Below are 26,418 nucleotides of genomic sequence, written 5' to 3'. Positions count from 1 at the left end.
CTATCAGAGTTAGTATTGGCTACAGATAAAGTCCTAATTGTTGGTGATTTTAATATACATGTAGATAACGAAAAAAAAATGCATTGGGTTTGGCATTTAAAGACATTCTTAACTCTATTGGAGTTAGACAACATGTGTCAGGAACCACTCAATGTCAATCATACTCTAGATCTAATATTATCACATGGAATCAAGGTTGATGCCGTTGAAATTCTGCAGCAGAGCGATGACATCTCAGATCATTATCTAGTCTTGTGTATACTTTATTTACCCAAGGTTACAAGGTTTATTTACTCCGCATTACAAATGTTAGAACGATCACTTCTGCCATTAAAGATTGGTTTATTAGTTATATTCCAGATCAGTTTCATGTCCTCAGCCTCCCAGATAGCTTACAAGAACTTGATAGTGACAGAAACTTTTGACTCTCTCTTTTCCAGCACTTTAGACACAGTTACTCCATTGCACTTTGAGAAGATTAAAGAAAACACCGTGGTACGATGAGCACACTCGGGCCCTTAAGAGAGCAGCCAGAAAAATAAAACGTAGCTGGAAGAAAACTAAACTAGACATTTTCTGCATTTTGTGGAGATAGAGCACGATTACATAAAGAAAAACGGCTAGAACGGCTTTCTCCAGTGTGAGTTCTCAAGTGCATGTTAAAGTTTCCTTTTCGGTTGAAACTTTGTCCACACTGTTGGCAGGTGAAAGGCTTCTCTCCAGTGTGAATCACCATGTGCCTTTTAAAGTTTCCTTTCATAGTAAAACTTATTCCACACTCATCGCAGGTGTAAGGGCTCTCTCCAGTGTGAACTACCATGTGGATGTTAAGATTTCCTTTTAGGTTGAAACTCTTTCCACACTGTTTGCAAGTGAAAGGCTTCTCTCCAGTGTGAACTCTCATGTGGACTTCAAGGCTCCCATGTTGACTGAAACACTTTCCACACTGAGAGCATTTGTAGGGTTTCTCTCCAGTATGACATCTCATGTGGACTTTAAGGTGTCCATGTTGATCAAAACTCTTTCCACATTGTTTGCAGGTGTAAGGGCTCTCTGCAGTGTGAACTTTCATGTGGACTTCAAGGCTTCCATGTTGACTGAAACTCTTTCCACACTGAGGGCATGTGTAGGGTTTCTCTCCAGAGTGAGATCTCATGTGGACTTTGAGGTTTCCATGTCGATCAAAACTCTTTCCACGTTGTTTGCAGGTGTAAGGCTTCTCTTTGGTGTGAATGCTCATGTGGTTATTAAGGTTTCCTTTTCGGTTGAATCGCTTTCCACACTGTTGGCAGGCGAATGGCTTCTTTACCATGTGAACTTCCATGTGGACTTCAAGGTTTTTATGCTGACTGAAACTCTTTCCACACTGTTGGCAGGGGTAATGCTGCCCTTTATTGTGAATCCGCATGTGGTTATTAAGGATTCCTTTTTGTCTGAATCTCATTCCACACTGTGGGCAGATGCATGGCTTATTTCCCTTGTGATCTTCCATGTGGACTTTAAGGTCATGAAGTTGATCAAAACTCTTTTCACAATGATAGCAGGTGTAACCCTTCTCTTTATTGTGAATGCTTACGTGCCTGTTAAGGCTTGCTTTTCGAGTGAATCTGTCTCCACAGTGTTGGCAGATGAAATAACTTTCAGTTTCTGTCTTTTGAGCTTTTTCTTGTGATGAAGTCTTTTCATATTGATCTTTCTCTTCCATTTCATTCAGTACTTGATTCTCCTCTTTCAGCGCCATCAGGTCTAAGGCAAACAAGACAAATAAAAGTTAACCCCAGTTTAATGGCACAAAGCAACAGACATTAAACCATTTATCCATGTAAAACATTAAAACCAACATTTAACTAGATGTTATACCCACTTGAAAAATGTGTTAAATGTGTAGTGACTGAGACAGATTAGACACACAATTATTTACAATATTTGATAAATAATCCACAATACCCCTCACCCAACAAGCAAACTACGAGTTAGACTTCAATTCTATAAACCCCAAACTGTTTACTGGTTACCACAGCAGCAAAAACAATTTCTACACTAGAGAAATGGATAAACGTATCCAAGTTCCCCATCTCTAGATTTCCCTTTTGTATTGTTTTTGCTTATGGATTAATTCACAGTCTTTTGAAATGATTAAAATATCACATGTAAAGCATGTTTAGCATCTATGAGCTGCAATTGTAATTTTCTGTACATTTACATTATATCTTGATAACTGTTATTTATTACTATTATAAGAATCTTGAAAGTTCTTCCCTCAACTAATCTAATTTATGCAAAACACCCACTAGAAGACAAAGGATCACTAACTTTCCTTCTGAAAGTATAACTTCTTATTCACTCACTCACCTCCTAAGATGATCACGGATTACAAGATCAAATGAGCTTTTGGGAATTTTGTCCCCTCAATCATCAAAGACCTGTATTAACCTGGTTCTCTTTCTCATCAATATAACGTCAGCGAAGGTCAACTGAAGCCTCTAGAACTTGTATTAGGACTAGGGCTGTCAGTTAAACGCGTTATTAATGGCATTAACGCAAACCCATTTTAACGGCGTAAATTTTTTTATCGCGCGATTAACGCCTAGCAAACTTTGTAGGTTTTTTTTCACATGCTTTTGCAACAACTAGTAACGTTAGTAAAACTACAACACCACCGGATCTAGCTAGACCGGAAACAACAGGAAAGTCCGCACACACTTGTTTGGGCTTGCGAGCCGGCCAAAGAGTGGACGAGAAGCTGCGTCTAGGACAACTTGTATCGCACATCGGATGCGCACTTTCTCAGTTCATGGCCAGCAATAAAAACGCTGAATGGCGCCGCTGGTTTGGTGTACACTCAGAGAATAATGTGTTCGAATTTTAAATACGAGGCGCTGCGCTTCGCTTCTCGTCCACTGTGCGACCCCCTTTAACGTTACGTTTTGAGTGGATGAATGATGAGCGCGAGACGCCAAAATGGATGCCAAAAAGATTCTGAATGGAAAGTTGACTTTTAAAAAGTTGCCAAACGGTTCAATTGACTAGACCAAAGTGATCTGTGTGTTTTGTCGTTGTGAACTGAGCTATCATCGCAGCACGTCCAGTCTGAAACACCACTTGATGGCCAAGCACACACACAGCTGATGCGAATTCTCCGCCCCCTCGTCAATATCAGGACCTTGACAGTATTTCTTTCACCCTTTTATTGATGGACAGTGTTACATTGTGTGTGAGATTATTTGCGCCAAGTGAGAATGTTAGTGTGAAATTGAACACTACAGTATACAGTAAACATTTGCACAAAGCAAGCCGATCCACTTTTTCATAGGGATAAGAGCATTAAAATGAGAAAAAAAATAATGGGACAAAAAGAAATCAAGAGACATTTACAATAGATAAAAATGTGCGATTAATCGCGAGTTAACTATGACATTAATGTGATTAATCGCGATTAAATATTTTAATCGTTTGACAGCACTAATTAGGACACTTCTTTATCACTTGCATGCCTGCCAACCTTGCAAAAAAAATTTGCTGGGCGGTTTGGACGACGACACACATGCATTATATAATTGCATTGCATATAATGTGTGCTGGTCAACTAGTCTAAAATTAAGAAACCCCTAGAACACAGTAAAAATTATATAAAAAAAAAGATAAAAACATAGGAACATTGTGGACAATTAAGATAGGCTAATTAATTTATTTTCCAATATTCAAATATATTACTAAATACCACAGGGAAAACGGCTTCTATTTGTGACGTGCTGTCTTTGCATTTGAACACTGCACATTGCACCCACCTACAGAATGGCTGCCTATGATAAAACTATCGTAGTTTTTGTTCAAGTTTTTTTTTGTGTGTGTGTTTGACAAAAACTACGATAAAACCTGTTGGAAAGCATATTTTGCAGCGATTTTTGTGTGAGCATATCAGTGAGCACCCCTGACCATTCGGTGAGTTTCACGTCTTTGTAAACGAAAGTTTAATGCTTTTTAGGAAATATTGTTCCAGTGCACCTATGCAGCCATTCTGGAGGTGGGGGGGAGAAGTGAAAGAAACCTAAAATTCTCAGGACAGCAGCATGTGTCCAAATTTTAATCTTAACCGTTCTATTTCATCAGAAACGATCTGTAAACATGGCTTTAAGTGTAAAATACCGAACTTGTCCTTTAAATATATGAGTGTTACAGCAAAGGGTCTGAATACTTAGGACCATGTGATATTTCAGTTTTTCTTTTTTAATAAATGTGCAAAAATGTCAACAATTCTGTGTTTTTCTGTCAATATGGGGTGCTGTGTGTACAATAATGAGAAAAAAAAAAAAGAACTTAAATGATTTTAGCAAATGGCTGCAATATAACAGAGTGAAACATTTATCTGAATACTTTCCGTACCCACTGTATATGCCAACAACAAAAAGTTGACGTGTAAAACGGAATTTCCACATCAGGATTATTATAGTGCAGCGATTTAGCCCCGAGTAGCCCCAGCTTGATCCGAGTGGACCGGTACTCGGATGTGACGCAGCACGCAACACGCAGCATGTCAGCTAGACGCTGCTCAACCTCTTGAATATTAACTTGAAAGATTCTTAAATAAATGAATCAAAGCTATACAAACTAAACGAAAAGAAAATGCCGCCAAAAATGAAAGTCGAAGAAATGGAGGAAATTAAGAAATCATTGAGCTTTATGTCGGAGGAATTGAGCAAAGTCTCAAAACAACAAACAAAACTCATGGAGCTAATGGACGAAGTGAAACTCCTCAAAACAATAATTAAAGAAAAGGACGAACGGATCATGAACCTGGAAAGGAAAGTTGATGACTTGGAACAATACACCCGTATGGATGATATAATAATAACTGGATTGGAGACGCGCCATCAAACGTATGCCAGAGCGGCGTCGAGCATTGACAAAGGTGAGGATGCACCGGCTCACGAACAACAAACACTAGAACAACAAGTAATACAGTTTTTCAATAATCTCAACATGCCGATTAAAAGCAATGACATCGCTGCTTGTCATACTTTTCCTAAAAGGGAAAATGGGAAGGCGAATATCATAGTTCGCTTCATTAATCGGAAAAGCAAAGTGGGATTGCTCAAGGATGCTAAAAAATTGTCTGGAACCGGAGTGTACATAAATGAACATTTGACTAAAAAGAATGCTGATATAGCACGACAAGCGCGTATTCTCCGACGACAAAACAAAATACATGCAACCTGGACTAGAAATTGTAAAGTTATGATTCGCCAAATTGGCCCTTCAGAATCCGCAGAAGTCATATGGATAAAAGAACTGCAGGACTTGGATCCATACAGGAATTAAAATCCAAAACGGTGCATCACATGAAACTGTTCGGTGATCAATTGATGAACGTGACAATAAAGACTACTAAACATGACCGAACTGTTAAAAAACTCCACTCGTACTACAGAGGAAAGAGATGACGCGGAACACGATCAATTCGAATCATCCGACAGCGCTGCGATGAATGAGATATGCAGCATGAACATGAAATGCTTTGAGTTTACTGATCACAAAAATTATGATATGGAGAATAAAATAGATCCAGAGAACCACTTCTATACAAACAATTGCCACTGCGAGTATTATACGAACGAACAATTCAAATCCAGTGTAAGAATGAATAATGCTTTATCAATAATACACTTCAACAGTCGAAGGCTGTATACTAACTTTGAAGAAATTAAGGACTACTTAAGACAATTTCCTAATTTTCACATTATTGCCTTATCAGAGACTTGGCTAAATGTGAAAAGAGAATGTGACATCAAACTCGATGGGTATGAATTATTTAATGTGAATAGAATTAATAAAAAAGGAGGTGGTGTAGCTTTATATGTATGTAGTGGGTTTAACTGTAAATTAGTAAAAAATATGACAATCAAAATAGATATGATGGAATGTGTTACAGTTGAAATAATGGTTAAAAAAAAAATCGCAAACCATCCTGGTAAGTTGTATATATAGGACTCCAGGGTCATGTATTGATGCATTTAACAGCAGAATTGTGGAAATGTTTGACATGTCAAAGGTAACTTTTGTTTGTGGAGACTTTAACATTGACCTATTGAATGTATACAAATTACAAAAGCACAGAGATTTTATGGATACTATGTTTAGTTTAGGTCTTTTTCCCACTATTACAAAACCATCAAGAATCACAGCAAATAGTTCTACTTTAATCAACAATATCTTTACAAATGCAGTTGACAGTAGAATAGAAAGTGGTCTCCTTATAAACGATATAAGTGATCATCTTCCTGTCTTTAGTACACTGCAACTTTTTTTTCAGAATCAAAATACAAAGGAACAAGGAGTATATAGTTTAAAACGACTCAAAACCGCAGTATCCGTTAGAGCCTTTAAACAAGAATTAAGTATACAGACTTGGAATGAAGTCTATTCAATTAATGATCCAAATGAATCTTATAATAAATTCTTGTCTACTTTTACTCACTTATTCAACAAACATTGTCCTATGAGAATGCAAAAACAGTCAAAGTATGAAGCCAAACCCTGGATCACCAAAGGACTTCAAAATTCATGTAATAAGAAAAATCTCCTATATAAACTCTTTTTAGAAAAGAGAACAAAGGAAGCCGAACTCAAATATAAACTATATAAAAATAAGCTAGTAAATATATTAAGAAAAACTAAAAAGGCCTATTATAATAATCTACTAGAGCAACACAGAAGCAACATTAAAGAGACTTGGAAGGTATTAAATAGTGCAATTAAAGGAAACACTAAGAAAAGTGAATATCCAAAGTACTTCACAAACCAATTGAAAACTATAACTAAACCTAGGGGTGGGCGATATGGTAAAAATATCATATCACGATTTTTTTCAGGAAAATCACGATTAACGATTTTATCACGATTCTTTTTTATGTTGGTTTTACTATTTTGTGACTGAGCATTACAGCCAAACTAATGTCCATATTTTAAAAAACAAAGCCTTAGGTAACAAAATATAAAATAAAAAAGAATGGCAGACGGGCGAAGATAAAAAAATATTTGTCATTATTTTCTTTGTATATTATTATTAAGTATATAAATATTAAGATCAAAGATACACATTACACACACAACTTAATATACAAATTAAATAAACAGTGCTTTGTTTTCAGCTACAGGTGTATTTAACAGTAGCATTGACAAAAGTAATTAAATGAACAAATATGAAAATAAAACAAAACATAGACTTCACTGTATAAATTATAAATGCTACTTAAAGCTACTATTAAAGTTATCAGTCAAGAGCAGTGAGTGATTTTCTCTTTGCATTTTGTTGTTTTAACAATAAAGGGATGGTTCTCCTAAAAATTCAAATTGTCATAATTTACTCTCTCAAGTTGTTTTAAACTCGAATAAGTTTCTTTCTTCTGTTGAAAATAAAAGTTATTTGGAAGAATGTGACTTCCATAGTATATTTTTCTCCTATGGAAGTCAATGGGGACCAGCTACTGTTTGTATAGCCACATTCTTCAAAATATTAATATTAGAACAATATTAGAAGGAAATTAATACAGGCTTGGAACAACATTATAGTGCGTAAATAATGAGATAATTTTTATTTTTGGGTGAACTATCCCTTTAAGGACAAACGGCAGCGTGTTTACTATTACTACTGTCTCTTTAAGAGCTGCACTCGACGCGTCTTTTATCCACGCATTTGACAAGCAGATTTTCTCTCAATTTTCTCAAGTTTGCTTTCACTTTAGACATCACCGACTTTTTTATGTAAACCTTGTGTGTATTTGACAGTATTAGCACAATAAGACTCGAAAGATAACTTAGACCAGTATTCAGGCGCTGGTAGACAGGCTTTTAGTGCATGTGAGCTTCGCATGTACGCGCTGAGAAACGCACACGTTAGAACAGCGCATCAGCACGCGAATTAAATGTTTAACCGACAAGGCATTAAAGCACATGCAAATTATGAACTTTTGTGAACTGTAGTGTCCCGTTCCGCTGCGTTAACATTTGATCTGAATATACGTCGCCTTGTTCAGTATGTCGGGACAGAGGCGCCAGAACAGCAACTGAGAATGCGCGATACAACGATATTTCTTCAAAAGCAGATCGTGGAGACATTTTAATCGTCCACGATAAAAAATCGTCAAATCGCACACCCCTAACTAAACCAATCAATATTGCTAATGAATTCAATAATTATTTTGTAAATGTAGGTGCCAATTTAGCAAATAATATTGTGCAACCAGAATTAAAAGTAGGTGTGGATGTTGACATAATTAAATCTAATACAAACTCAATATTTCTAAAGTCAGTAGATGAAAATGAAATAATAAATATAATAAATACATTTAAAAATAAAAAATCAACAGATTTTAATGATATAGACATGGCACTAGTTAAGGATGTTATGACATTTGTTGTTAAACCATTAACTTTTGTTTTCAATTTATCTCTCCAAACTGGTGTTTTTCCGGACAACATGAAAATAGCTAAAGTCATCCCCATCTACAAAAATGGTGACAGCCATTTATTCTCAAATTACAGACCAATTTCCCTCCTTCCACAATTTTCAAAAATATTAGAAAAACTATTTGAAACAAGATTAGACAGTTTCATTGAAAAATATAAATTAATAAACGATCATCAATATGGCTTCCGAGCAAATCGATCCACGGAAATGGCTGTAATAGAGCTGGTTGAAAAACTGACTTCTGCAATAGAAAATAAAAATTACTCAGTTGGAATTTTTATAGACTTAAAAAAAGCATTTGATACCATTGATCATAAAATATTATTAAAAAAACTTGAAATATATGGTATCAGGGGTGTTGCACAAAGATGGATTAGTGACTATCTCAGGAATAGACTTCAGTTTGTGAAGTTTAATAATGACAGGTCACAGCTCCAGAGGGTCACATGTGGGGTTCCACAAGGATCAGTCCTTGGACCAAAGTTATTTTTATTATATATCAATGACATTTGTAATGCGTCTACTCAATTAAATTGTGTTTTATTTGCTGATGATACAACTTTATTTTGTTCCAATCAGAATTTGGGACAGCTTCTGGACATAGTGGAAGCAGAAATGAAAACATTAAAAAAATGGTTTGATGTTAATAAACTGTCACTAAATATAGATAAAACTAAATTTATTTTATTTAGTAATAAACAAATAAATACAAAAGTCCAGATAAGGATTGATAAATTTGAATTAGAATTGGTAAATTAAATTAAATTCTTAGGTATCATCATTGACCGCAAGATCAGCTGGAAATCTCACATAACCTATATAAAGTCAAAAATGTCTAAAACATTGGCTTATCCTGTCTAAAACAAAACACATTCTTGATTCAAAGGCCCTAAACATATTGTACCAGTCTCTAATAGTGCCATACATGACTTATTGTGTAGAGATCTGGGGAAATACATACAAAACAATAATAAAACCAATTGTTGTTTTGCAAAAACGTGCAATACGAATTATAAATAAAACAGATTACTATCACCCAACAAACAAGTTATTTATGAATTCCAACCTATTAAAATTTAATGACTTGGTGGAATTTAAAATAGCCAAAATAATGTATAAAATAATAAATAATAAATTTCCAGACTGTGTCCAGAACTTGTTTCAGATGAAATCTACTCCTTATGAGCTCAGAGGAACACTTATGTTCAGCAAACCTCAAATCAGAACCAATGTCAAACAGAGATGTCTGTCTGTCCAGGGGGTCAAACTGTGGAATAGTCTCGATGATGAGTTGAAAATATGTAAATCCATTAGTAGTTTCAAGAATTTTTTTTTTTTTTTTAAAAGATCACATTATACAAAACTGAATGAATTTAGTTTCTTTTTCTTTTAGTAATTGTATGCATGATGACTTTGGGACTTGGTGTTGTGTGTAAAATAAATGTTATGCAAAAAGGATCGGCGCAATAAGCATAAGCTTCAGCCGATACCTTTTCGGTCGATCAACTTCTCTCTTTTAAATATTGTTTACATTGTAGTTTAATTCTTGTTTCTATGTTTGTTTGTAAATTGCTTTTCTTTATTTTTTTTGAAGTTGACCGAAATAAACTCTCTCTCTCTCTCTCTAGTGCTACAAAACAGATCAAGTGATCACTAAATCAATCGGTTTTGAGGTTTGGAATGATGGGAATAATAAAGTCTATCTATAGATGTCATTTAACGACCAAAATTCAGTCTAAATGAACGCATCAAACTGGATTATTCTAATATTGTCTGTAACTTGTATGCAGGTTGAGGTAAGCTACTCATTTTTTCTCACTGCATCCAGTACAGACAGGAGGTTGTTTTTATTTTATTTTTTATTTATGTCATAATGGTCATTATGTGAGAAAATAATTTGGGTTTGATTTCTGTCATTAATAAATACAGGGTTCGTACACATTTTTACCATTAAATTTCCATGACTTTTCCAAGACTTAAAGGTAAATATTCATGACATAGTTTTCCATAAAACATCTGTGTATACATGTTAATTAACTCCTTGTGGGCGGGTAACGTTAGTAGCGGATGAAAAATCTAAATGTGCTTGAAGAGCTCTTTTCCAAAATGCGATAAACGCCATAAAAAAAATAAATAAAAAAAAACGAGATTGTTAACAGATCATTAGAAGTCCTCAAAATTAGTCAAACTAATCTTATATTCTCTCTCTCTCTCAATTTTAATTGTTTATTAATAAACAAGTATTTTCTGTTTCGACTGCAAAGACGAAGTTGACTGACTCGCGATCTTCTTAGTAGTGAACACGCCGGAGAGAAATGCACATTTCATACGGATTAGGCTACATCGTTTTATTTTGTTTTGAATTGTTCTGTTTAAAAGTAGATATTTCTGTAGATAATAGATATAGGCCTATTTCAGTTTTGTTTAGGTCTGTGAGGCGAGTAGGCTACCTTTTACGCTGAGTTTCGGTTCATGGATGATCCAGTTCACTCCGGCGCCTCTGTGTCGTGATTATCTATTTTCTGCTATTTACTTTTTATTTAGGCTATTAAGCAATTGGTTAATGAAACATTTTAAAATCAAGATACAATTAATACAAAACGAAATTCGTTTAGGAAGGCTTTGTGCTTTCTGTTTGAGGTCTCTGTGTAAGTTTTAAAGTCTTTTAGTGCCGCTCTCAGAGGACTCATTACCGTAATGGAGAACGGTCACGTAACATTGTTTTTTCCTCATAAATGTGAACACGGAAAATAAAAGACCAAATAAATTTTTTAAAAGAAAAAAAATCATATATATTTTAAATGTTTAACAAAGAGGCAAAAAGTCATAAACAAAAATAAGAAAATTTGTCGATATTTTTTTCTTTTTCGCACAGCATTTGGTGTAGCCTACAGTTCAAATTTAAATGTTGGCATTCAACTTTGCGTTTTAAAAATAGCCTACTTACAACAACCCTTAATTTTTCGTTTTTCATTTGGGGGTTAAAGGAAAAACGAGTGGACACAAAAGAACACGGACCTTTTGGACAGAAAGAATACATGAAAGCCAGGGTTCCTTATTAAATTCATAAAAGAAACAATACAGGGATAGCCTACTCTCAAAGAAATGCCACAATCAAGGGAGAAACATGAAGAAACTTAGCATATAGCCTATGTGCCGTTCGCATAAGGGTCTTTCCCTGACATTAATACTTGGATAAGACATTAATAATAATAATTTGTAGGGCGGTGGGTGAGATATAAACCTACTAACGTCCTCCGTTGCCATGATTTTTGGAATGACTGATCAAAAAAAAAAAAAAAAAAGTTTTAGTCGGTTAATGGAAACGCCATCCTTTTGCAATAGTTATTTATCGATATTTAGAAGAAAAAAAAAGTTTTGCTCAAATCTGTAATGGAAAGGCACATACGAAGCTATATGAAAATGCAAAGCAGCTTATTTTAATTTGAAGCACTGAGCTGATGACAGCAACACAAGAGCCACACAGGTGTGGCTACTTAGTCGCTGTCCTCAGTGCCGTAGAAAAGCGCTGAATGAGTTCCCCTTCATGTCCGTTTCAGCGCTTTTCTGCGGCACTGAGGACAGCGACTAAAACTAGATGGGCCAAAAGAAATGGGTCCCCTTTCATGTCCGTTTCAGCGCTTTTAGTTAATGGAAACGCGTCATTTCACCTCTGACGCGCGTAAATTTCTAGACACGTCAGGCGCGAATTTGACGCGCTATTCGCGTCCGGTGTGAACGCACAGTAAAACGAAAAAAGTATTGCAATTTGTTTCCCCAATTTTATTAATTAAACAAATTCAAGTACACAGATATTTTGAAAAACAAATTTCCATGACTTTTCCAAAACTTTATGAGTTTATTCATTTTCCAAAACTTTTCCAGGCCTGGAAATTGCCATTTTAAAAATCCATGACTTTTCCAGGTTTTTCATGACCGTACGAACCCTGTAAATATTTCATTTTCTTTTTTTGTTGTGGTAAAAAGAGCAAGAGAGACATAGAACCCCACACAGACTCCCTGGAATGATGCTAAGTCATTAACACAGTGTTGCTCACCTTCTTCACTGGGACAGGGAGGGGTAGTTATGGGAGACTGGGGTGCTGCTGACTCATCTGTTATTAAGTCTGCTAAAATGGGCATGGACAATGATTTAATATGAATATCTTGCTAAACGTTTCCCTGCACTGATTAAATGTTGATGAAATGTAGGCTATTACTAGCCTGCAGCTAGCTAGCTTATTTCACTATAGACAATCTGTCACGACACATTAAAGAGCCACAAAACGGTAGGCCTATTTATTGTTTAATTTTCTTTGACTGACCAAATTTGAAAGTTGAGACTTTGCTTCATATTAAATATTAATTTAATAGGACCTGCTCGGTCCTGTCTGTCAGCGCGTTTTCAGTGTCCTCTTTTTTTCACTGCTTTGAGAACATGGGTTGAATCCGAAATCGCCCCCTAAACCCTCATTCACTAAGTTAGGCCTATTCTTTACGTTAGTCCACTAGTCCACCAATAGTGTTCACTTGAAGGAGTGAATGAGGAGGAGTGAATGAAAACGAGTGAGCTCATCAGAAATGCTGCGTATTCACCACTTGAGCTTTTTCAGTTATTTTTTACCACGTCTGTTATTGACACAATAATAAGAAACACAAACGCCTATGCTGCGTTGAGAGGGTTGAGTCGGGTAAGAAATTAATGTGGATACCGCTTGTTGTGAAAGACTTTTTGTGCTACATGGGCATTTTGATCTATATGGGATTGGTAAATGCAAAGACTTTGGTGGATTACTGGTCAACGAAGGACATTTATAGTTTTAGGGATATATAGTAGTATAGGGATCTCCAACCCTGCTTCAGAAGAGCTACTGTCCTGCAGACTTCAGTTCCAACACACCTGCCTGTAATTATCAAGTAACCCGGAACAGCTTGATTAGCTGGTGCAGGTGTGTTTTATTGGGGTTGGGGCTTAAATCTGCAGGACAGTAGCTCTCCAGGAGCAGGGTTGGAGACCCCTGGGTTAGACAAATGTCTCCTCTTATGGGCACAACTCATTGATTCTCCCACTGGTTCCTTGATATGTGCACCACAAGTAAAACAAGATCTGACATCTTCCAAAAGATTGATTCCACATTACAAGACAGTTACATTTCATGGTGCAACCGTGTTGGCCTCTCTGTGGACAATGCAGCCGTAAACAAATGGACAACACAATTCAATTGTGCCAAGAGTTCTACATGTCATGTTTTTCACAAGGCTGCAAAGCAAATAGGTCTAGCCTTTTTTTTTGTTTTTTTTTGTTTTTTGTTTACTTATTCATTTCAGGTGGCAGATTTTGATCTTGAAGACGTGGTTAATTTGGGCTTTTGGTTTAAAGGCAGCACCAATCGCAAGGGCTTTCTGGCAGGTTCCTGCACCACTTACCCACAGCCAATGTTCACCTACACTCATTCCATTCTTCTCTTCCTTCTCTCCCCACAGTGTTGGTCTGCCGTGAGTGTTTTTGCTTCGGTCCTGTAAGCTCCGTCTTAGTCTCGTATTTCCTTGTTTTGAACCAGAATTTACTACAATTTCTAGTTGTTTATACTACTACTAAATACGGCTTGCCCAACATCGCTGGCTTCCGTTGCTACTAGCACAACACGGTAGTAATTCGCTAGCCTGCTAACGCGCCACCCGTGCGCTCAGCTATTTTTATTTATTTATTTGTCTCTCGCGCGCTCGCGCCTTTGAGTTCATAAAAGCTCAGGTGAGTAAGAATCACTCAACAAACACGGTGAGTAATGTCTTGTCCTGTTATTATCATGCGTCGCGTCTGAATGCGTTGTTGTTTTTGGAGCTCTATCGATTTGATTTATAATTCTTGATTTTTCTCGCTGCCTGCTGTGAGTGTGTTTGCTTCGGAGCTGTAAGCTCCGTCTTAGCCTCGTATTTCCTTGTTTTGAACCATCATTTACTACAATTTCTAGTTGTTTATATTACTACTAAATACAGCTTACCCAACCCTGACGCATAACACGCTAGTAATTCGCTAGCCTGTTAACGCGCCACCCTTGCGCTCAGCTATTTTTATTTATTTATTTTCTCTCGCGCCTTTGAGTTCATAAAAGCTCAGGTGAATAAGAAACACTCAACAAACACGGTGAATAATGTCTTGTCCTGTCATTATCATGCGTTGCGTCTGAATGCGTTGTTGTTTTTGGAGCTCTATCGATTTGATTTATAATTCTTGATTTTTCTCTTTAAACCCGCTTACAACGAACATTTTCTACTCTTCCTCACTGAGAAGCACTACTGCTCAAACCTCATTGTTACAACGCGGACTGTTGAGCAGACGCGTCTCAAGCCTATTAGTGATCCAACGCTGCATACTCTTAAAGGTTACGTCCGTGGATCACGGCTGAACGAGTCTTCTCCACACTCACTTATAAACAAACACTTTTTTTTCGCCTATCGTGCGTCTACTCTACACCCCTACCACTAAAAAACCTCATAGTTACAACGCGGACTGTTGAGCAGACGCGTCTCAAGCCTATTAGTGATCCAACGCTGCATACTCTTAAAGGTTACGTCCGTGGATCACGGCTGAACGCGTCTTCTCCACACTCATTTACAAACAAACTTATAATATAAATTAGTATTAATATTGATAGCATCACTGGTAGCTTCGTTGCTAACTCACTGTCCATCTGTTAAAATGGCGAATATATCAGATGTAAGTAGTCTACCGCTTGGTGCAGGTGAGGACACATTTGAGCTTCACGCACTGCAGTCTGAGCTGGAAGCTGTTGAGAAACAGATCCACAACCTTTTATTGAGACAGGCCGAGCTGAGAGACCGGTGTTTGGCTCTTGAAACATCACGCGCCGACGCACACAAATCAGTGTTTAACGTTACTAACCCGCTGACTCCGACCGCGTCTACTCCGTGCGTTCCTCAGCATCGGTCGCAATCAGCCATGGTCTCGTTCACTCCGGCTCCAACACGCCACCACGAAGCCTGGGTGGTTCCGCAGCGGAAGACGCGAGTCAGGTTTAGACCAAGACTTTCTCCGACCCTCCCGGTTTTCGAGTTATCGACACAAAACCGCTTCTCCCCTCTACGCGAAACAGAACGCGATGCTGTGATCATCGCCGATTCCATCGTTCGGCACGTACACGCTACGTTAGGTACAAGTAAGGTGCAAAGTCACTGCTTCCCTGGTGCTCGTGTTTCTGAAATCGCTGCTCGCGTTCCCGAGATCCTGAACGGTGACGAGCGCGTCGGAACTGTGGTCCTGCACGCGGGAGTGAACGACATCAGGCTGCGCCAGACGGAGATTCTGAAGAAAGACTTCAGGAATCTAATCGATACGGTACGCAGCACATCGCCTGAAACAACGATCATTGTGTCAGGACCGCTTCCCACGTACCGACTAGGGCATGAAAAATTCAGCAGATTATTTGCGCTAAATGAATGGTTAATGTCATGGTGCAATGAGCAGAAACTGCTCTTTGTAAATAATTGGAATCTGTTTTGGGAGCGTCCTAGGCTTTTCCGTGCTGATGGCTTACACCCAAGCAGACTCGGAGCGGATCTTCTGTCAGATAACATCTCCAAAATGTTAAATACCCTTTGACTAGTAACCAAAAGTCCAAATCATAGTCTCTGCTGCACCAATTCAACTGATATAAATACTAGTGTAGAACATTGCATAGAAACCGTGTCTATTCCTCGTTTAGTGAGATCAAATAATAAATCTAATGCAGGATCTAGGAAAAATCTAATTGTTATTAAAACAGAAAATGTTGCTATTAGTAAACAAAAACTATTTCTAAAGCTAGGTCTTCTAAACATTAGATCACTCACACCTAAGGCAGTTATTGTAAATGAAATAGTCACAGATAATAGCTTCGATGTACTTTGCCTTACTGAAACCTGGCTTAAACCAAATGATTATTTCGGTATTAATGAGTCTACTCCTCCTGGATACTGTTATAAGCATGAGCCCCGTCTGATTGGCCGTGGCGGAGGTGTTGCAACCATTTATAAAGATATTCTAAATGTTACTCAGAAAACGGGTTATAAGTTTATTTCATTTGAAGTACTTGTACTAAATGTTACGCTCTTAGATGTTAGAAAAACATCCCTATTATCTCTAGCCTTGGCTACCGTATATAGACCGCCAGGGCCTTACGCTGATTTCCTAAAAGAGTTTGCAGATTTTCTCTCAGACCTATTAGTCAATGTCGATAAAGCATTAATTGTTGGAGATTTTAACATACACGTAGATAATCCAAATGATGCGTTAGGAGCTGCGTTTACAGATTTATTAAATTCATTTGGGGTCAAGCAAAACGTCACCGGACCAACACATCGTCTTAATCATACACTCGATTTAATTATATCACACGGAACCGATCCAACCGATATAGAAATCATTCCACAAAGTGATGAAGTCACTGATCACTACATGGTAACTTGCATATTACGTACTGCTGTAATATGTCATGCGGCGTCGCGTTATCAACCAGGCAGAACAATCCTCCCATCCACCATAGATAATTTCTCAAATTGCTTATCTAATCTGTCTCAGCTGCTGCCTGAACCCAAACAAACAGATGAACTAGAAGAACTAACTAGCACTATGAGCACCATTCTCTCTAGAACATTGGATGTGGTTGCACCTATTAAATTAAAAAAGGTCAGAGAGAAAAATAAAGCACCATGGTATAACAATACTACGCATGTTTTAAAGAGAGAAACCCGTATTTTAGAGCGTAAATGGAAACAAACTAATTTAGAGGTCTTTAGAATCGCGTGGAAAGACAGTATGTCACGTTATAAAAAGGCCCTAAAAGCTGCCAGGGCTGAGCACCTCCGCAAACTAATAGAAAACAACCAAAACAATCCAAGGTTTCTATTTAACACCGTGGCTAGACTAACAAATAAACAGACGTCACCCGAACAAAATATCCTGTTACAGTTCAGTAGTAATGATTTCATGAACTTCTTCACTGAGAAAATAGAAAGCATCAGAACCACAATTGTAAACGTTCAATCTTCAATCGCGCCTTATAATTCAGCTTCAATTATCACCCCGAAAGAACAATTACAGTGCTTTACAACTATAGAACAAAAAGAGTTAAATAAACTTATCACTTCATCTAAAACAACAACATGTTTATTAGATCCTATACCAACTAAACTACTGAAAGAAGTGTTATCTGTAGTGGAAGAGCCTCTCCTCAATATTATTAACTCGTCTTTATCTTTAGGTCATGTTCCAAGAACATTTAAACTGGCAGTTATAAAACCTCTCATTAAGAAACCACAATTAGATCATAATAATCTAGCAAATTATAGACCCATTTCAAATCTTCCATTTATGTCTAAAATATTAGAAATTGTGGTGTCCGCTCAACTGGGCTCTTTCTTGCAACAAAATGATATCTATGAAAAGTTTCAGTCTGGATTCAGACCGCATCATAGCACTGAAACTGCGCTCGTTAAAATCACAAATGATTTACTTTTAGCTTCTGACCAAGGCTGTATCTCAATACTAGTTTTACTTGATCTTAGTGCTGCGTTCGATACTATAGATCACACAATACTCTTAGATCGACTACAAAATTATACTGGTGTTCAAGGACAAGCACTAAGCTGGTTCAAATCATACCTATCTGACCGCTACCATTTTGTCTATTTAAATGGAGAAAAATCGATCATAACTCCAGTAAACTATGGAGTGCCGCAGGGATCTGTATTAGGCCCCCTGTTATTTTCAATATATATGATGCCACTTGGAAATATTATAAGGAAACATGGAATTAGTTTCCATTGTTATGCTGATGACACTCAAATATATATTTCATCACGGCCGGATGAAAACGCTACATTTTCCAAATTGACAGAGTGTGTTAAAGATATAAAAGATTGGATGACGCGTAATTTTCTTTTATTAAATCCAGACAAGACAGAGGTAATACTTATCGGTTCAAAAAACCGCCCACAAAACCTCGCACAATACAACTTTAACATCATAGGATGTCCTGTTACTTTATCCTCTACAGTAAAAGACCTGGGTGTTATACTCGATTGCAACCTGTCTTTTGAAAATCATATTTCTTATGTTACAAAAACAGCCTTTTTCCACCTTAGAAACATTGCTAAGCTACGTAATATGCTATCAGTTTCTGATGCAGAAAAGTTAGTTCATGCATTCATGACCTCGAGACTGGATTACTGTAATGCTTTATTAGCTGGTTGTCCTGCATCCTCAATAAACAAGCTACAGTTAGTCCAAAATGCCGCCGCTAGAGTTCTTACGAGATCAAGAAAATATGATCATATAACACCGATTTTATCATCACTGCATTGGTTACCTATAAAGTTCCGTATTAATTACAAGGTATTGCTACTGACTTATAAAGCCCTAAACGGCTTAGCTCCAGTCTATTTAACGGATCTTCTATCGCCCTATAATCCATCGCGCTCTTTGAGATCACTAAATTCAAGGCTTTTGGTCATACCTAGGATATCCAGAACCACCAAAGGAGGGAGAGCATTTTCACATTTGGCTCCAAAACTCTGGAATAGTCTTCCTGATACTGTTCGTTGCTCAGACTCGCTCTCCCAGTTTAAAACTAGATTAAAGTCGCATCTCTTCAGCCAGGCATTCATATAATCCTACAGTTCAAACTACAATCCGGCCTCTATCCAATGCCAGAGGAGAACTGGCCCCCGACTGAGCCTGGGTTCTCCCAAGGTTTTTTTTTTCTCCATTAAGGCACCTGATGGAGTTTTAGGACACCATTAGGTCACTTGATGGAGTTTTTCGGTTCCTTGCCACTGTTGCCTTTGGCTTGCTCAGTTGGGGATATTTTGGGGATATTTAATTTAATTTTATCAATCAATAAATTCCTCTTGAAACAAACTTTGTTGTATTATTTTAATTTAATACTGTGAAGCTGCTTTGATGCAATCTGTATTGTGAAAAGCGCTATACAAATAAACTTGACTTGACTTGACAAAGAACAATGTCTCTAAAGTTCTCTGTGCCAGCCTTAATACAACCTGTCCCTTAGACCCAATCCCCTCCCTCCTTCTATAGGACAAATCACCAACATTAGAGGCTTTCTCACCAGAGGAACCATTTCATAGTTCCTAGAACTAATGGCGGAAGTACCTGTTTTTTGGTGTTCGCAGCTCAGGAACTGGGAACGATTTAGGTAATGGGAACAACTTTTGGGGGAACTAAATTAGCTCCTACTACAAATTAGGGTCAATCCCAGCAAAATAATAACTATCAGTGACGTAAGTGTAGGTTGTAGACAAATTAAAGCCTTTATATTTACCCCACTAACTTTATGAACATGTAAAACAGTGATAGGTGGACCTCTCAACCTTTACGCTAAGGAGAAAAATCCATAGCGACTTTGAGGGGATCAAGCGAAACATGTTTATGTATTTATGCTCTGAAAAATATTCCTTTTCTACAAAAAATACAACTAATCATTCACATTGCACATGGCTAAAAGTTTTCCGGCACCATGCCGTATCTCCAGTGAGAGGCATTTGGCTGCAGAAAAAAACAGATAGTCCTACATTTAAAAACAAAAAACATGTTCATGAGTTCACCCACCAATGGTATGAGAGGAACACAGCTTTCACTCTTAACCAAACTAACATTACAAGGCAATCAGAAGTAGAATGGGGCTGGTCATGGAAAAAGTGTGGTTGAGATCCAGCAGAAACCAAGTCTTAATAAGCATAGATGCCGGAGCGGAATTGGAGAGAAGAAAGCAAATAAGTCAGCAGGATGGAGACTAAGGCCCTGTCCCATTTCTCCCCCCTTAAAACTTCCACTTGGTTTTGAGTGCCCTCGAAAGTAAAGTCCCCTCAACGAGGGGAAGTGGAGTTGAAGATCTTTCCCTATGAAATGGGACACCACTATATGCAAATTATATACATGCACATAACTATCCCAGTTATGATCAGGATATAAGTATCCATAATAATATGCTAGAAATCTAATAAAGTAATCAAATGTAAATTAACACAGCATAGTTAATTATAGATGGATTAATGCTCATTAAAGCTAAAGTTATTAATTCAAGAGCTGGGAGTAATTTTCTCTTTGCCTTTAGTTGTTTTATTCACATTAAAGGTGTAATCATTAGCAGGTTTATTAGACGCTGCCACTTTAAGACCGAATGCAGATCTAATAATACACATTTTCTCCCAACTATTCCACAACTAACTCCCATTTAAGACATAAACTGTGTTAAAGTGAATCTCCAAACCGGTCATTTAGCCATATTTTTGTCTGTATTTGATCGTTTAGACGCGCACATGAAACCCAAAGTATAGTTTGCTTGTCTAAGTTAGTTGCAGTCCGTTTCCGAACGCGCGCCGCCATGGGAACAGGGTCAACGTACGTCTCTTGCCCGGATCATTGTGCATTTGTGCTTATAATAGCTCTTTTTACAATCAAACACCTCCCGCAATTTAGAATCAGCTGACACTGCATTTTACAACAATCACTGATTGGGTTTAGTGCTGTTTGGGTTTAACGTTAGGGAGAAGTGACAGCGCGCTGTGAAGAAAAAGATGAAGCACTAGACGAACGCGGCTAGTTTTTAATAGTTTTACCTCACATCTTCTTTTTATAATCCTTGGAAGCCAAAATCGAAAATAAAATTAGATTAACTACCCAGATCAGATGTAACGTTATATTTGATGGGCAGACTCTCTCGAAGCACTCGGCAGATATCATGAACATCGTCAGATAGATAGCTTCGTGAAATATTTTCTAACATTAGTGTTCAAAACTTTACAGTCCATTGGATGTGCATCAAACTAACATATTCCAACATATTTAGAAATTTTAACATGCTTATTTGCGAAAATATCATTACAATTAAATTGTTCCTTTCCAGCGGTGTCCGCCATCTTGTTTAAAAAAAATTACCGGCTTGCTGAATCCGCAAGGTATCCTGGGTAATTTCATCTTCCACTTCGTTTTAAGCCTGCATCAGACCGCACTATGTTTTGAGGGTTGATTTTAAGGGGAGAATAGCAGGAGAAGGAGAATCCCCCTTGCTCTTTAGAGTATTGGGACACCCTACCCTACACGAGAACGCGCAAAAACAAGGGTTAGGGCAGAAATCTAGGGTAAGGGGAGGTATTGGGACCTGGGGAAGACATCCTAATTGATAAAGGACTTAAGAATAAATGGCGCTGGGGGTGGATAGAAGGAATAGGCAGAGACAGCAGGCATTTTTGTAGCTGGTGTAAGAAATTAAGAGAACCATGTGCTTCTGCACGTTGTGCTCGAGAAAGCTAATATATGAAACTAGTGGTAAAAAAGTGCTACCGTGTCACAAATTAAACCCTGAACACAGAGCGGCTGTCCGCACTCTCCAACACACAACACGACTACCGGGAGCAGCAACCAGAGCTGACGTATCGTACCAATGACTGACCGTGTTTATGACTGCATGTGCACATTCATTGCAGAACACGATTTATCATTCTCGATCTCTCAACAGTTTGTAAATCTGTGTAAAATAATAGCAGAAATAAAAATGCTTTAACAATACTGTCCATTTCAAATCAGCATGCCAGTTATGTGAGATGCTTATCTCACGATACGAGACACGAGATTGGGTTCACTAGAACGAGATTTTTGTAAGATTTTTGCACAATATTTCAGAAATCCTCAATGACAAAATTCATGGTCTGGAATGGAAAAATAGTATACAGGTGCATTTAGAAATGTTTTCACAAATAATCTTCTAATGCATGTCATTTCATGTCTCTGCAGAATGAGTATGAATTATCAAACTGGATTATCATACTGGATTTTCTCCAGTATGATTTCAGACGAGTCTCTTCAGACCTTACAATACATTTATGAGCTTCCAGAACTCCTGACTGAGGCTGTGTGTGACCTCCTAACCTAACTAAAAAAAATTAAAAAATAAATAAAAAAAGTATAAATAACAAAAGTTTAAAACAGTTTTCTCTTGGTCTTATTAAGTGCAAACAATAAGTGCAAGTGCAACCATAATTAAACTTAGCGCTCAGACTCTAATTGTTGTGAAATTGCGGTTTTATTTTGCACCTGAAGTTATAGGGTTTTGTATGTTAACCTAATTTGCGCGCATCATGGAGCTTGTGTTTTACTTTTTTAAATATAAAAACAGCAAAACGACAGTTGAGGCGAATGTGTGTAGCGGTGGAATATTCTACGCTTATTTCACCCTCACACTCCGTCATGGCAATATTCACGAGATCTCATCACACCCCAAGTAAATACACATGGCATAGTTTTCTGTAGTAAAACGTATTTGTATACTTTCTATTTTAGATCAGTTTCCTAGTATTTAATTTACCATTATTTCTTTTGAACAAAACAATTTCAGAAAATTCATGTTTTAGATTATAGGTCCTCTTGGACCCTGTCAAGGACAAAGCTAACCGGCAAAACTTGATATCAAAAGCAACATAAATGTTACGTGTTTATACCATATTGTAGTGAGTAACCTTTCTTGGTATTGGGGTTTCAAATAGGCCACCATGATCTGTGGTCTGAGCCTGTCCAGGGCTAGTGGCAATGGCAGATACGTTACTAGTTAGTTTCAAGGAAAAATCATTTTCAAATAATGTTCTTTTTTTTTTGCCAAATAACCCCCAACCATTGTATCTGATTTATACAAAATAAGGATTTTTGTTTGATACCGGTGTAAAATTAAATAATAGGCCTATGGTTTTCAGTGTTTTCAAATTAGAAGTTGATTTTGGGTTTAATGTCACAAGTAATTGTAAAAGGCTTCTTCTGTATTATTTTTCCTAGTTTAATGCGTGTTGTAATAACAAATGTAAGTCGGATCTTCTCAGGTGGAAGGCAACATTAGCATTTGTCTGGTCACGTGATCTCAACATGTCCGTCCACATAATGTGACCCGAATAAATAAAACCACCTTAATTAGGACACTCATTTGATATTCTACAAAAAAATAATTCATTTCTGTAGAGCTGGACATTTTAATAAGGATCAAATGACTAAATTCAGCTTTGAGAATGAAACCAACCTGTTTGTTCCTCAGTATCTTCATGTTTCAGACTGAATGTTTCTTCAATCTTAATGTCTTTGTTCTCCTCTTTAATAAACGCCATCTTTGTTTGTTCCTCAGCTTCTTCTAGTTTCACACTGAATGTTTCTTCAATCTTCAAGTCTTCACTCTCCTCTTTAATAAACGCCATCTTTATAATAGTGTCACGTGGATGTCAGGTGCTTTACCAGTTCTTCTGTGTGTTTGTCCTGTTTAAGAGGAGAATAATTAACAGAAAGAAAAATAAATCCACAGTAAATCTCTGTGTGTGTCTCAATCAGCTCTAGTTCAGTAGTTCAGAGAACTGGTAAGAGAGAGTTAATGGCCTTTGTTGCTTTTGGCTTGCTTAGTTAGGGACATTTAATATTCAAAAATATTATTAATCTGCCTATTTACACCATTATATGAGAATATCCAGCGCGGCTATATAAAAATACAACTTTTTACAACAAAAATGAACCATCACTGAACATACTTAAGCTGGACTACGACGCTATATTCTTCTAGATTTAAACTAACTTTGAAACAATCTGCATTGTATAAAGCACTATATAAATAAATGTGACTTGACTTAAATCCCCTGATTCGACAAAAACTAAACATAAATTAATAAAAGAACACAAATCATACAAACTAAATTTGTAAACTGATTCACGATAAAGGGAGCAAAATGAGACTCATTTAGTTACTCATGCATGAATGCGATTTACTCATAAAAACAACGTTCATCCGTGTTATTACATACACAATGTTACATTAACCAGTAATTCTTTACTTTCTCAGTTATATAAACTGTTTAAACGGGTTCCTTTGATTTAAACACTTAAAATGGTCAAAAACACAAACCTTTCTGCAGTGGAATCTCATCAGATGCAGGAGTGCGGCGCAGCTTTATGACATCACATCTCATCACCACACCAAAATAAAAGTCCTGTTTGCACGCTACAACTTGTAGAAATATACATACAATAAAACACATTCAAATATTAATTTAAGATTCAGAGATTCCAAATTCTATCAATACCATTAATATTTTTTTCAAGAGATTCTTACCAAAATATAAGCCAGCGTGAATGATATTCAGAATAAAGTCAAGAGTCTTGGTCTTTGGTCTTGGTCAAGAATCTCAATACAAGTATTGTAAAAAAAAAAAATATATATATATATATATATATATATATACATACACACACAAACTATTTAGGGATTTGTAGATCAAAATTAAATGTGTGATTTCAATTAGATATATTAATCTTATTCCATCTCAATATCTCCACAATATTGGGGCATTAAATAAAATCTAATTTCAACTTTATTTGGTTAAAGTGCATGTATAGGATATTACATTGATTTTGTATGTCTGAATGGAGTACTTAAAATGGTTCCTGCGTACATACAGTAACAGTTGCATACAGAGTGAGACCACAGTCTGAGAACAAGATTCATGGAACATCCTTGTGGTGTTATTTGTCCTTGATAAATGTTCTCATGATGTTTGAAGAAAAGTTCTTAGAACAACTTATTTGCCATGTGGAAAGAAATGGAGAATAGTTACTCAAGTGGATCACCATTACAAGCATGGCTGACAGTCATTCATCATTTAAAAAAAAAAAAAAAAATCCATGGATAAAATATTCCTATGAAGAGCTGGCAGTTATTATAATAAAAAAAAATGATTTAAAGAGTACAGAGAAAATACTGAGATGGCTTGCAAACAAAACAAATATCAAAAATAATAATGGGATCAAGATAGGCAACATCTTGTTTATGTATACATAGATATTTACCAAATAGCCATCAGTCATATCACCCTGTAGCCCAAGACCGGATGCCCACTGAAGCTAAGCAGGGCTGAGCCTGGTTAGTACCTGTATGGGAGACTCCTGGGAAAACTAGTTTGCTGCAGGAAGAGGTGTTAGTGAGGCCAGCAGGGGGCGCTCACCCTGTGGTCTGTGTGGGTCCTAACACGAAACTAAACAACCAGCAGGTGAATGTCTTAATGAGTGAGTCATTGTTCAAAACACTAAATTCAGTAATGAAAACATGGTTGCGTGTTCCTGTGAGATGTGATCTTTGTTTGGAACAATTTTCGCTGCTGAAATGGAACAAAGACAGTCAATATTGTGTCAATAAGTGACTTAATATTAACTGAAATCAGTGTCACATTTTCAAAAGTGATGGTATTCAGCAATCTTGGTCATGTGATGTTGCTAAACTGTATCATATGTTATAAATAACTCAACATGAAGTTTTTTACCGCAGTATGTTAACTGAGTTTCTGTGTGTGTGCTGCGCTCATTTGTTTAGATTTATCCTTGAGAGGCTGCGGGAGCCTCAACAGCACAACGTTACCGTTAGTACATTATATTATTATTCACTATCAATTGCCACTTATACTAAATGAATGCAGAATCATTGTCACATCTTTGTGTTCTCTTACGAGAGGTTCTCTCGTACTGCGTAAGTCTTACGCTAGGGGAAAATCTCTTTTACGCGAGATACTGAAGCCAAAAATTTTCCTTAATTTTGAAATAATGTAAAACGCGTTGCGGCAGCATGCAGACACAGGCGAGACGGCTTGTGCGCCTATTGGCTGCCCTGCGGCAACTGCAGCAGCCTATCGATAAGGCCTTTTCGTGACGTCAGCTCCAATGGGGGCGCTTCGCGCCCAATACGTCACGTCCCGCCAGAATGGCCGTGGTCTAGGGCTATAAATATAGCTTCGAGAGGCTAGCTCACTGATTTTTCATCTCTTCAGCGAAGCTCTCGCATCGCTGGATCCGGAGAGAAGCCGCGCCGTCTGAAGAAGCCTTTCAGCGGGACGAGTCGACACTCTGAAGCCGCTGGCCG

General features: G+C 37.2%; 2 protein-coding genes across 2 annotated transcripts in view; both read right to left on the bottom strand.

Annotated features, from left to right (window-relative positions):
* LOC309497385 (piggyBac transposable element-derived protein 3-like) overlaps window positions 1–26,418 on the bottom strand; it is a 168,989-nt gene that overhangs the window by 23,669 nt on the left and 118,902 nt on the right. The gene's annotated exons all lie outside the window — the stretch shown is intronic.
* LOC309497372 (uncharacterized protein) lies at window positions 240–24,457 on the bottom strand. The gene is made up of 3 exons (XM_082167620.1): window positions 24,415–24,457; window positions 23,548–23,777; window positions 240–1,746 (listed from the first exon to the last, which is right to left on the bottom strand). The coding sequence occupies exons 2-3, from the start codon at window positions 23,717–23,719 to the stop codon at window positions 566–568; spliced, it is 1,353 nt and encodes a 450-aa protein (XP_082023746.1). The 5' UTR covers window positions 23,720–23,777; window positions 24,415–24,457; the 3' UTR covers window positions 240–565.

Source organism: Leuciscus leuciscus, assembly GCF_965113295.1.
Source record: "Leuciscus leuciscus genome assembly, chromosome: 4".
Lineage (NCBI taxonomy): Eukaryota > Metazoa > Chordata > Actinopteri > Cypriniformes > Leuciscidae > Leuciscus > Leuciscus leuciscus.
The sequence above is the reverse complement of the archived record's forward strand: the minus strand, read 5'-3'. Positions and strand labels throughout refer to the sequence as shown.

What these genes read in the sequence shown, in the direction of transcription:
- LOC309497372 (XM_082167620.1), bottom strand. Translation starts at nt 23,719, where the DNA reads ATGGCGTTTATTAAAGAGGAGAGTGAAGACTTGAAGATTGAAGAAACA. An exon ending in AGATACTGAGGAACAAACAG is followed by an intron (nt 1,747 to 23,547) that starts GTTGGTTTCATT and finishes TGTTTGCCTTAG; the next exon opens with ACCTGATGGCGCTGAAAGAG.